The 12056-nt window shown below is 40.5% G+C and overlaps 1 protein-coding gene across 2 annotated transcripts in view; it reads right to left on the reverse strand.

The window, feature by feature from the left end:
- Positions 1 to 2366: 2366 nt before the first annotated feature.
- Positions 2367 to 12056, reverse strand: part of LOC109899014 (receptor activity-modifying protein 3) — a 34168-nt gene continuing 24478 nt past the window's right edge. For both annotated transcript variants that reach the window (XM_020494052.2, XM_020494053.2), the window contains one exon: positions 2367 to 3789. In XM_020494052.2, coding sequence (XP_020349641.1) covers positions 3534 to 3789 — 256 coding nt within the window. In that variant the 3' untranslated portion in view covers positions 2367 to 3533. The remainder of the gene's footprint in view (positions 3790 to 12056) is intronic.

Genomic DNA, 12056 nt, shown 5'->3' on the forward strand with positions numbered 1-12056 from the left:
CATTTCAACATAGGTACGGCTTCATGTTTTCTGATCTTGTGTAAATTTTGTCGGAAGTGGGTTTTATACTCTGTGGAAGAAGAGGCAGTTCCATGATGCCTAATGAGATGTCTGGTCACGTGGGCATGGCCACCGACTTCGTTAAACCCTTTTATATGAAGATAACTTTTCTCATTTAGAAGGCTAACATCACATTACATCTTTTCACAAATAGTTTCATATTTACTCATTAATTTTATACAACATTCAGGTAGAAAACGAATAACTGAGGAATGTGCACTTCCATAGATACCATTATCTTGTCCTACTGCCTTTCCTGATGTCACAAAATAAAACAACTTTGACAGGATTGTTCTTTAAATACCCATGGACCATTCCCACGTCCTCAAAAATATATTGTTTAACTATTCAAACTTTTGATGTCCAAGTGTCTCTCTGTGTTCCACAATTTACATTCCAATCTCGAACACCACAGAGCATAGCGGCAGCGTATTTTACGACCGCCATAAAACAGCCGACTTCCCGCTCTCCCCCTCTACGAGAGAGAGCACGCTGTATAGCGGACCCACTGTAACCTGATCCTTCAGATCGTCACAGGAGAGTTACAACAGGGTGGTGGTCCATTCTTGATACACAATGGGAAACTGTTGAGCATGAAAAACCAAGCACCGTTGCAGTTGTTGACACACTCAAACTCCGTTCAAAGGCACTTAAAACTTTGTCTTGCCCATTCACTCTCTGAATGGCACACATACACAATTCATGTCTCAATTGTCTAAAGGCTTCAAAATCTTTCTTTAACCTGTCTCCTCCCCTTCATCTACTCGGACAGAAGTGGATTTAACAAGTGACATAAATAAGAGATCATGGCATTCCCCTGGATTCACCTGGTCAGTCTATGTCATGGAACGAGAAGGTGTTCCTAATGTTTTTTACACTCGTTTGACATCCTGATGATCAGAGCTGAATGTCAACATCTTTAGATTCATATGTTTGTTTTGATCGCATAATAATGAGGAAATAGTCCCCATTTTATAAAGTGACTTTGTCTTAAATTGGAATATGAGGAACAGTGGTAGACAAAGTACCCAATTGTCTTGAGTAAAAGTACAGATACCTTAATAGAAAGTTACTAAAGTGAAAGTCACCCAGTAAAATACTAGAGTAAAAGTCTAAAAGTATTTGGTTCTAAATATACTTAAGTATCAAAAGTAAATGGAATTAGTCAAATATACTTAAGTACCAAAAGTAAAAATGTCATATTCCTTCTACTAAGCAAAGCAGATGGCACCATTTTCTTGTTTTTAAAATGTACAAATAGCCAGGGGTACACTCCAACACTAATCATTTACAAACAATGCATGTGTTTAGTGAGTCTGCCAGATCAGAGGCAGTAGGGATGTCCACGTGTTCACTTGATAAGTACGTGAATTTGACAATTTTCCTGTCCTGCTAAGCATTCCACATGTAACGAGTACTTTTGGGTGTCAGGGAAAATGTATGGAGTAAAAAGTACATTATTTTAGTGAAGTAAATGTAAAAGTTGTCAAATATAAATAGTAAAGTACAGATACATAAAAAAAACTGAAGTAGTACTTTAAAGTATTTTTACTTATGTACATTACACCACTGATGAGGAATATGAACATCCCCCCCCAATCCCTTCCGAAATGTTCATACAGCCTTGTTAGTAGCTTTGCCCATATGGTAATGTATCATAAAGCAATGAGGAGTTTTACCTTGAAATTAACCGAAACGTCAGAACAGATATTTTTTGCGGATTTGACTGTTTAACTACATTTACACACTGAAATGTCAAAACAAGATTATTTTGTTATGACCACAGTGCTAAGGATGTTTCTGTCACGCCCTGGTCTTAGTATTTTGTGTTTCGTTTATTTTGTGTTGTGTTTATGTATGGGGTTTTTTCGTAGGTTTTGTGATTGTGGCTTAGTGGGGTGTTCTAGCAAAGTCTATGGTTGCCTGAGGCGGTTCTCAATCAGAGGCAGGTGATTCTCGTTGTCTCTGATTGGGAACCATATTTAGGCAGCCATATTCTTTGAGTGTTTCATGGGTGATTGTTCCTGTCTTTGTATTAGTTTTCACCAAATAGGCTGTTTCGGTTTTCACGTTACGTTTTTGTATTGTTCGTGTTTCGTCTTCATTAAAGATGTATCGAATTAACCACGCTGCATTTTGGTCTGACTCTCCTTTGACGGAAGAAAACCGTAACAGTTTCAATTGAATTGGAGTTACATCGAGATGGATGTAGTTTGAAGTAGAGGTAGGAATGGTTTCAAAACGTCAGAGGACAAAAAGGGACAAATTGCCCTATAGACATGTTGATTAATAACCAAAGCATTGACTAATTCTAAGTCATTTAATTCAAACATTAAATAGCATTACAGTAGATCATTCAATAGCTCCTCAATACCAAAAGTTTTCTGGCACAACGAAATTCTCTCAAAACGAGTCCGTAATCTTGACAGTGATTTATGTTCCTATTGCCCATACCTCTCAGAACGACTAAACTGTGAAATTAAATTACAATTAGAGTGAGCAGAATTCCTGCTGAGGTTTCACCACATGAGCAGTGTGATCAGTGATAACTTTTGGGGCATTGCAATGACAACCCAGAGACAAGATAAATAAAGAAGTCAAACAACCATTTCACTTCAAGAAACAAACCAAGTTCTCTAGTCTCAGTGACACATATAGGGCTTGTTCCCATTCTATGGCCAAGCTTCAAAGTCAGAATTGCCTATATGATGAACATGAAAAATAGCATTGGTCTTAAATAAAGGTTTTGGTTAGGCATATGGTTAGGGGTGTGGTTAAGATAAATTAAATAAGGGTTGGGTAAAAATCAGATTTTTTGGAAAGAAATTGTTGTATCCGTCTTTGCAGCTTGAACTTATAGTGACAACACATAACAGATGAGGAAGCGTGAAGAAGGCCATGGTGCCAGGAACACTGCTGTTGCGAAAGAATGGCAGGCAATTAAGGAAGGAAAACTCAGGGTCTTTACAGTAGACGGCACTGGTACAGAAAAGTATTGTACATGTTCAGGTGTCAACTTGTCAGTGTTCTCCCATCGAGAAGAATCTTCAGAATATATAACCACAAGCTTAAACGGCATCTGATAGGTGATGATGATGAGGCAGTCCCTGGGCGTTTGTCCCTTTTTACACCAAGCATCAAAAATCCTGAATGTCTTGTAGCTCTGTGCCTTGAGTCCTTGTATATCTCTCAAAAGGGCTTGGACCGTCTCAAGCTAGCAAAATGGATATAGGATGCATCTCCCTCAAAGGCGTTAAGTAGCTTCTTTTGGTCCATTCAATCCACCATAATCCTGAAATGACACAATGAACAAACAAAAGTTCCCTTCGTAGGTTCCCTACCTGTCTTCCCAGGCTACCTGTCTAATCCAATTTCCCCTCTGGGGATCAATAAAGTATTTCCATTCAAAGAAGTTCATAGGTCTCTGGACAGTCACATTGCACAGTCACATGGGAACCAAACAAACCAACATCTTAAGCCAGGATGTCGCTGCGCTTACTGCACCACACCACCAGCGCGATCATAGCCAGGGTGAGGAAGACAGGGATGAGGATGAGGATGGTGACTGTGTCATCTGGCGGGTCCACCAGGATCACCCTCTCCAGGGTGCAGTTGGAGAAGAAGTGCTTGTGGATGCGGATGATGTAGCTCTCCACCAGCGGGTTGGGCCAGTAGCAGTTGATGCGCCCGGCGTTGGTCTCTGTGCACAGCGAGAAGACGTGGTACTCACTGCGGAGAGAGCAGAGAAACACAAATGTTTAAAATAAACAGTCAGGTTGAGAAAGGGCTAGTACTCACCAAAGCCATAGAGATGTAAATATATGGCTATGGTACTCCCGGCCTAGAGGAGGGATTGGCCAACCCTCCTCCTGGGCATGTACAGTAGGCTTTTGTTCCAGCCCTGCTCTAACAGCCCCTGAGCAGCTGATCAGTAGATTCAGGTGTTGTGGCAGGGCTGGAACAAAAGTAGCTGTCCAGGAGGAGGGCTGGCCAATCCCTGGTCCAGATGGCAGAGGAGCACAAAGTGTTTAGCCAATCAGAAGGCAGGGAATCTGGGGCCATGGATTAGATTGAAAATGATGTTCTCTGTGACTCCGTATTTATTTTCTATTTCAGGGGAGAAGAGATAAGGGGTCTACTTAGCAGATGTTGCATCTTAGCTGTTACCATATGCACAGCTACTTAGTGCAATGAATAATCAGGGAGAAAAAGGTGTGGATTCACCCGCAGAGCATGACAGGTGTTTATTTCGCCTTCTGCGAAGGCAGGAATCGTGGTCACATGCAGGCAATGGTCATAAATAGGGAGGTGAAATAAAATTAGGACTGAAGGCTATAACTGGTTCTCACAAACAAACCAGGAAAAGGCTTAGTAGAGTCAAAACTAAAAATACCTCAAAGGCACAAACAGAATGAACTGAACTAAATAAGGAGTTGATGAGACCAGGTGAGTAACTTACCCAGGTGAAATCAATGGAAAAAAATGAAAGACAGGGCTAGGTTCAAGAACACAAAGAAACAGAACACAAGGTCGACTAAGAAAATAAATACAGAATCTTACACATAGGATGTGTCTAAACTGATATGTCTAAACTGATAAACAGGGAGGGTATATCCCTAAAATTCCTACTCTGCAAAAAACCTTTTCAGCCCGGTGTGAATCTATAAAGAAAGAGGCTCAAGTCATGCCTCTTTAGTCATAATATGCATAGAAAATCGATATGAATGGATGTGCATCACAATGGTAAATCACAATGGTACATTTTTGAAGACGTTATTTTTGGAGGCACGGTAGCGCTACTGTAGCTAGCAAAATAGTGTATAAGTGATTGCTAGCTACAGTAACTGTAAACCATTTTGGCTGGCTAGCTAATCATCATGGCTAACTGTGGGCCAAAACAATTCACTTATCTACATTTAAATGAACCACAATTGATAGAGCATTCATTAAGCACTGCTTAAGGATGTCCTAATTTATATGGTATGACACATTTAAATAGAGGATTTTTGAAGAATCTATGTAGTGCTTATGAATGCTTTATGAACGTGTTATAAAGCCCTTGTAACATTGTTTTTGTTCAAAGTATGTCACTTTGGAAACTGATGGAGTAGCCATATGCCATGTGTGTCCTCCTCATCAAGTTTACATCATTAGCTACGAGTTGGACACAGGCTGCCTCATTAGGGTGCATTTCTGTATGTACTATGCCCTATAAACTGCACTAAAAGCAACCCATTATAACACACACAGTTTTTCTTCCAATATGACACAAATTACCTGCACTTCCCAGGCTTGTTACAGTACACAGTTAGGAGCTAAATGGGTGATTAGAGTTGATATAATAGCACTCTGGGTAACATGGGGTCCCAGCCATGATGCTTACCTAGCAAAACAGATCCTATCAGACCACATTAAGTCAAACTAGTCAAGACCAAAGTGGTTAGCTCTATATATAACAAACATCAGTTTCCCCTCCTACGCCTTTCATACTAGCGGTGTGGTTTGACGTCAGCCAATCCCCATCATTGCTTTCAGACGACCTCCGCCTAAGTGCTGCAAATCGAATGAGTCTCGGTCAAGCGTGTAGACTGTGTCTCCATACGGACATAAGGGAGGCTGCTGTAAATTTAATGGATTAATTGTATGGTAACTCTGGAATAGCTTTTTGGCTTGTATATAATTGTAAAAAAACGATGGTTCAAGATGTTGACCCCAGACTGAAAAGTGATAGAATACGTGAAGTTACCATATATATTTAGCTGCGTGCTGTGTTATTTTCTTTTATAATTTAAAACTGGCAAAAGCTTACCCATCATTAAAAGGACAGATACATTCTTATAAAAGCTGATTGTCTCTTGCTTAAAAATCCTTAAGAGTCTAAGCTGGGGGAAGGGGTTCTACTAAGCTAACATATGGAATTGTTTTAAAATGGTCATACCAAAGATCATTTTGCTATTTGATTTGGAATTTTAGGACCCCTTAAGGTATCAAAACTATAAACACATTTTTGGGGGGATGACACATTGAATTTGACCTTATTAGCTCATAGAAACACATTTAATAACAGCTTCATACATGGATTAACAGATAGTGAAAAAAAATTATCTGAAGGAAGTTTGTTCTGAAGTGTCTGTCCTATGTATATATATACTTTTTAAAATGTTAAATTACATGTATTTAACCCCTTATCTTAGGAACAAAACTATCTCCATCTATGCTTCCATTCATTTTTTAAACTGGTACCTGGCTTCAGACTCTTCTTGTGAGGCTTGGGGGCGTCCCAGAGCAACACCATCATGTTTGTGAGAGTCTCATCTTTCCATAGAGGGGTCAAAATAGTTTGTAGGCTAAACCATTCGGACACTACAGACGTTTTCATGAGAAGACCAATTTTCAGGATGTCTCATGGTCTGACAAACACAGCTCTAGCTCTGCCACCTTTCAACTGCAGATGCGGAAGGGTGACATCAGTGGATGTGGTGGATGGAGCCATGCAAATAAAACAGATATATCTAGCTTAAACAGGTTTTGATGGGGATGTTTTTATTATGCTAATTAGATGTATGCGGGGGCACGGACATGAACTCTAGGTTAACAAGGGTACATTTTAGACGAATGAAGTCATATTTATTTTTATTTTACCTTTATTTAACTAGGCAAGCTAGTTAAGAACAAATTCTTATTTACAATGATGGGCTACCCAGACAACACTGGGCCAATTATGAGCCACCCTATGGGACTCCCAATGCCCTGCCGGATGTGATACAGCCTGGAATCGAACCAGGGTCTGTAGGGATGCCTTAGACCACTGCTCCCACTTGGGAGAAGTAGTGGTGCTGAGGGTGCTGCAGCACCCCCTGAAAAATGTGAATTAAAAAAGGATATACATATATATATTTTTTTATTACACAAAAGTTGTGCACTGGGCCTTTACTAGCCTTCTGTAGCATTGGCAAATTTGTTTTCAAAATCTGCTGTGCTTCAGATAAAGTAATAACTGGAAAAACTACATTATTTCCAGCAGCTGTACATTTGGTGCACGAGAAGAGCTGAGGCATATTTGAAATGTTTTCTCATATGTATTTTCATGCAAGGAAAATTCAAAGCTTCCCAATCGCAAAACAAAACCAAACCACAATGCCAACATTACAGGTCAACTTCACTGCCAAACATTGCCTGCACAAATATTGTTCAGAAATGGCCACAAACAATACTTTCAAGGAAAAAATGTATTTAATGAAGCCTCATACTCTTTATAAGGTCCATAAAAATGCATCATTCATCAGCAAACAACACGCTAGGACCTTTTTATATAACAGTTTATGCTGGATAATATTGCTTATAAATAATTTGTGAAGTATCCATGTATTGCTTATGAAGACTTTATGAGTGTTCTAAAAAGGCTTTCTAAAGTGTTGATTATCCAATGGGATCCTGTTTTAAAGTGTTTTGAGTCCAGCTTGTCAGAAACATAAGAAAAGATCATTATGTCTGATTGTGTAGTCAATGAGTCCATTAGGTTGTCAGAAGAAGCTATGCTGCAGAAAAATTCTGCACCGGTCTTAAAAAATATATAATAAAGGATATGTACAGACAGGCATACTTGAGGGAGGAGAGGACATAAATCAAATCAAAGTTTATTGGTCACGTCCACAGGATACACGTTGTAAATGGTACAGTGAATTGCATAGACTTTACAACAAATTTATCAGTGTCATCCAAGATGGATTTTTGCTGGATTGTTTTGGATTATGGTTGTTGAGGTCATTTTTTTTCGACCCAGGAGACAGTGGCATAGCGCAGTTTTGCTGGATTTATGTCAACTCCATCAGACATCCTAAAAGGCATTTCATTTTTACAAGTATTGTCCAACAAGTGTTTAAAGGCCTTGATTGTTTTTTTATAACACTACATTATTCAAAAATTTCATACAAATCTCCAAACTTCTTTTTGTTTTGTTTTAGACCACTATTAAATGGTCCAGGACTAATTTTGTTAGAATTTTGGCAAGTTTTTCTAGATTTAGTACATGAAACAACATTTATAAAGCGAACATTATCCCTTAGGTCTAGCACAGCAAATAATTACATTGTTTAAGCATATGTTGCAGAACAGTGATTAAAATATTTTTGCCTCTAAAAATGTAATTGTAATACAAACATTTGTTAAAATATGGAAAATGATTCATTTGAAAATCCCAATAAAAACATAACCTTTTATCAGATCTTTCAGCACTCTGACGGAGTTGGCGTTAGACAAAAATCTGACGGAGTTTATGTTTTGCGGACTTGACAAAAATTGCATTTTACTTCTTCATTCAAGTGGTATTGTAACGGCGTTCTTCGTTTGTCGAAAGAGAGTCGGACCGAAATGCAGCGTGGTGGTTAATCATGATCTTTAATGAAAAAAGTGACGATACATGAAATAACAATACAAATACGAAAACAACAAACGGAACGTGAAACCTAATTACAGCCTATCTGGTGACACTACACAGAGACAGGAACAATCACCCACGAAAGACAAAGCGAAACTCAGGCTACCTAAATACGGTTCCCAATCAGAGGCAACGAGAATCACCTGACTGCTGATTGAGAACCGCCTCAGGCAGCCAAGCCTATACAACACCCCTAATCAGCCGCGATCCCAAATACTACAAACCCCAATACGAAACACAACACACAAACCCATGTCACACCCTGGCCTGACCAAAATATATAACGAAAACACGAAACACTATGACCAAGGCGTGACAGGTATACACTAGCAATCCCAAGGGATTGACCTGGGACCTGGAGAAAAAAAACGGTTCCCTTCAAGTTGTGCTAAATTGATTTTATTTCCAACTCTCCTCTCCGTATGTCCTCTGTGACTGGTACTGTAATTACCAAATTTTCTGTTCTACTAAATTACACAGACAGTAAATTCACATTGCGTTTGCAAATGGCCATTTGTGGCCACTAACATGCACTGTTGACCTTGAAGGAGCATCTGTTAGTTAGAAAGCAGACCAAGCCTGCTGATGATATTGTCCCTAGGCCTGCTGTTGATAATATCCCTGTGTTAATATTCATTAGCAGTGGACGGCACGGTGCCTGGCATTCAGTCTCTGCTGATGTTCTGCAGTTGGTCCATGCCTCCTCGGCTGTCCCATTCTCTTGACTGTGTACCCGTGGTGAGATTCAGATTTGCTCATTTGAATCAATATACAGATTTAGGATCTTAATTTGATCACCATGTTGTTGCAGGAAATGCAAAATTGTAGTATATTCAAAGTTTCCCCTTAAAAATAGCAGACTTGATATGTCCTAACCCCTACAAAAAATGTCCATTAATTCTAATCCACACAATAATTCACATTTCCTATTGCTGCAGGATACTGCTATGAGAAACTGGTCAAATGAAGATCTTACATGTGTAGATGGCCGTGCACTTTGGAGAGAGTTCCATCTAACTTACACCTCGCTGACATGGCTGCATGCTTTGTTTCTCTCAGCGCAGAACATCACTTTCTCTCCATCTATTTCTTTCTCTCTCTCTAAACAGAGCGCCACAGATTCCCTGGGGATGTCCATGAGAACACATATGTCTCATGAATAACTTGTTAACAAGTACTGTAAATATCATTTTCAAGCTGGTGTGTTTTTTTTTATACTTTGTTTTTATTGTAGGAACACAAAGAAATAAAAAATAAAGTAAAATAAAAGAACAACCAAAAAGATCTGTCAGTTACAGTGCACGTCATACCTTCATCATCATATCATCGTATTAGTTACATTGACATCTTTGAATTAGACCCTTTCCAATTACAAAACCCATTTTTCCCAGTATTCTGGACATCTCTCCTGTTGAGTTCTTAAAGCAAAGGTCATACCATCCATGTGGTATATTTCTTCTACAATGTCTATCCATTGTGTCACTGTGGGAGGGTCTTTTTGTAGCCATTTCCTAGTGATAGCCCTTTTACTGGCTGCCAGTAGGACCTTCAAGCTGGTATGTTTGGTAACAGATGTCTTGAAAATAGAAACCTTAAGCAATGTCTTGACAATACGAGATACTGGACATAATATGAGGTATTGTACAAGGTACAGATGGGGAGGGAAGGGTTCGTGGAAATGGCTGTTACACCCTGTAAAGATAATTTGTCTCTCACATAAACATCTGTCCAGTTGGTAATAGAGAGGTACTTAGATGGAAGCTAAAGTAATAGTCAAAGTTTGGACACACCTACTCATTTCAGGGTTTTTCTTTATTTTTACTATGTTGTACATTGTAGAATAATAGTGAAGACAACAAAACTATGAAATAATACATATGGAATCATGGGGTGGCAGGGTAGCCTAGTGGTTAGAGCGTTGGGCTAGTAACCGGAAGGTTGGAAGCTCAAATCCCCGAGCTGACAAGGTACAAATCTGTCGTTCTGCCCCTGAACAGGCAGTTCCCCCACTGTTCCTAGGCAGTCATTGAAAATAAGAATTTGTTTTTAACTGACTTGCCTAGTTAAATAAAGGTTCAATAAATGTAAAAAAAATGTAGTAACCAAAAAAGTGTTAAACAAATCAAAATATATTCTATATTTGAGATTCTTCAAAGTATCTGGGTCTTCATTTCCTGTGGCGGTCCTCATGAGAGCCATTTTCGTCATAGCGCTTGATGTTTCTTGCAACTGCAGTTTAAGAAACTTTCAAAGTTCTTGACATTTTTTGGATTGACTGACCTTCATATCTTAAAGTAATGATGGATTACTGTTTCTATTTCCTTATGTGAGCTGTTCTTGCCATAATATGGACTTTTACCAAATGGGGCTATCTTCTGTATACCACCCTTACCTTGTCACAACACATTAAGAATGAAATAAAGTCCACAAATGAACTTTTAACAAATCAGACCTGTTAATTGAAATGCATGCCAGGTGACTACCTCATGAAGCTGGTTGAGAGAATGCCAAGAGTGTGCAAAGCTGTCATCAAGACAAAGGGTGGCTATCTGTAACGGCGTTCTTCGTTTGTTGAGAGAGAGTCGGACCGAAATGCAGCGTGGTGGTTACTCATGTCTTTAATGAAAAAAGTGACGGTACATGAAATAACGATAAATACAACAAAAAAAAAACAACGGAATGTGAAACCTAATACAGCCTATCTGGTGAACACTACACAGAGACAGGAACAATCACCCACCAAATACAAAGCGAACTCAGGCTACCTAAATACGGTTCCCAATCAGAGGCAACGAGAAGCACCTGACTGCTGATTGAGAACCGCCTCAGGCAGCCAAGCCTACACTCGACACACCCCTAATCAACCACAATCCCAATGCCTACAAAAAAAAACAATACGACAACACAATAACCCATGTCACACCCTGGCCTGAACAAATAATTAAAGAAAACACAAAATACTAAGACCAAGGCGTGACAGAACCCCCCCCCCCCCCCAAGGTGCGGACTCCCGGACGCACCTCAAAACCATAGGGAGAGTCCGGGTGGCCGTCTGTCCATGGCGGCGGCTCCGGCTCGGGACGTGGACCCCACTCCATAAATGTCATAGGTCCTCCCCTTCGCGTCCTGGGATAATCCACCCTCGCCGCCGACCATGGCCTAATAGTCCTCACCCAGAACCCCACAGAACTGAGGAGCAGCTCGTGACTGAGGGGCATCTCGGGACTGAGGGACAGCTCGGGACTGAGGGGCAGCTCGGGACTGAGGGGCAGCTCGGGACTGAGGGGCAGCTCGGGACTGAGGGGCAGCTCGGGACTGAGGCAGCTCGGGACTGAGGGGCAGCTCGGGACTGAGGGGCAGCTCAGGACTGAGAGGCAGCCCGGAACTGAGGGGCAGCCCGGAACTGAGGGGCAGCCCGGAACTGAGGGGCAGCCCGGAACTGAGTGGAAGCCCAGTACTGAGAGGAACCCCAGGTAGTGGGAGGAAGCCCAGTACTGAGATGAAGCTCAGGTAGGTAGTAGGCTCCGGTAGATCCTGGCTGGCTGGCGGATCTGGAAGA

The sequence above is a fragment of the Oncorhynchus kisutch genome, linkage group LG11, assembly GCF_002021735.2.
Source record: "Oncorhynchus kisutch isolate 150728-3 linkage group LG11, Okis_V2, whole genome shotgun sequence".
Lineage (NCBI taxonomy): Eukaryota > Metazoa > Chordata > Actinopteri > Salmoniformes > Salmonidae > Oncorhynchus > Oncorhynchus kisutch.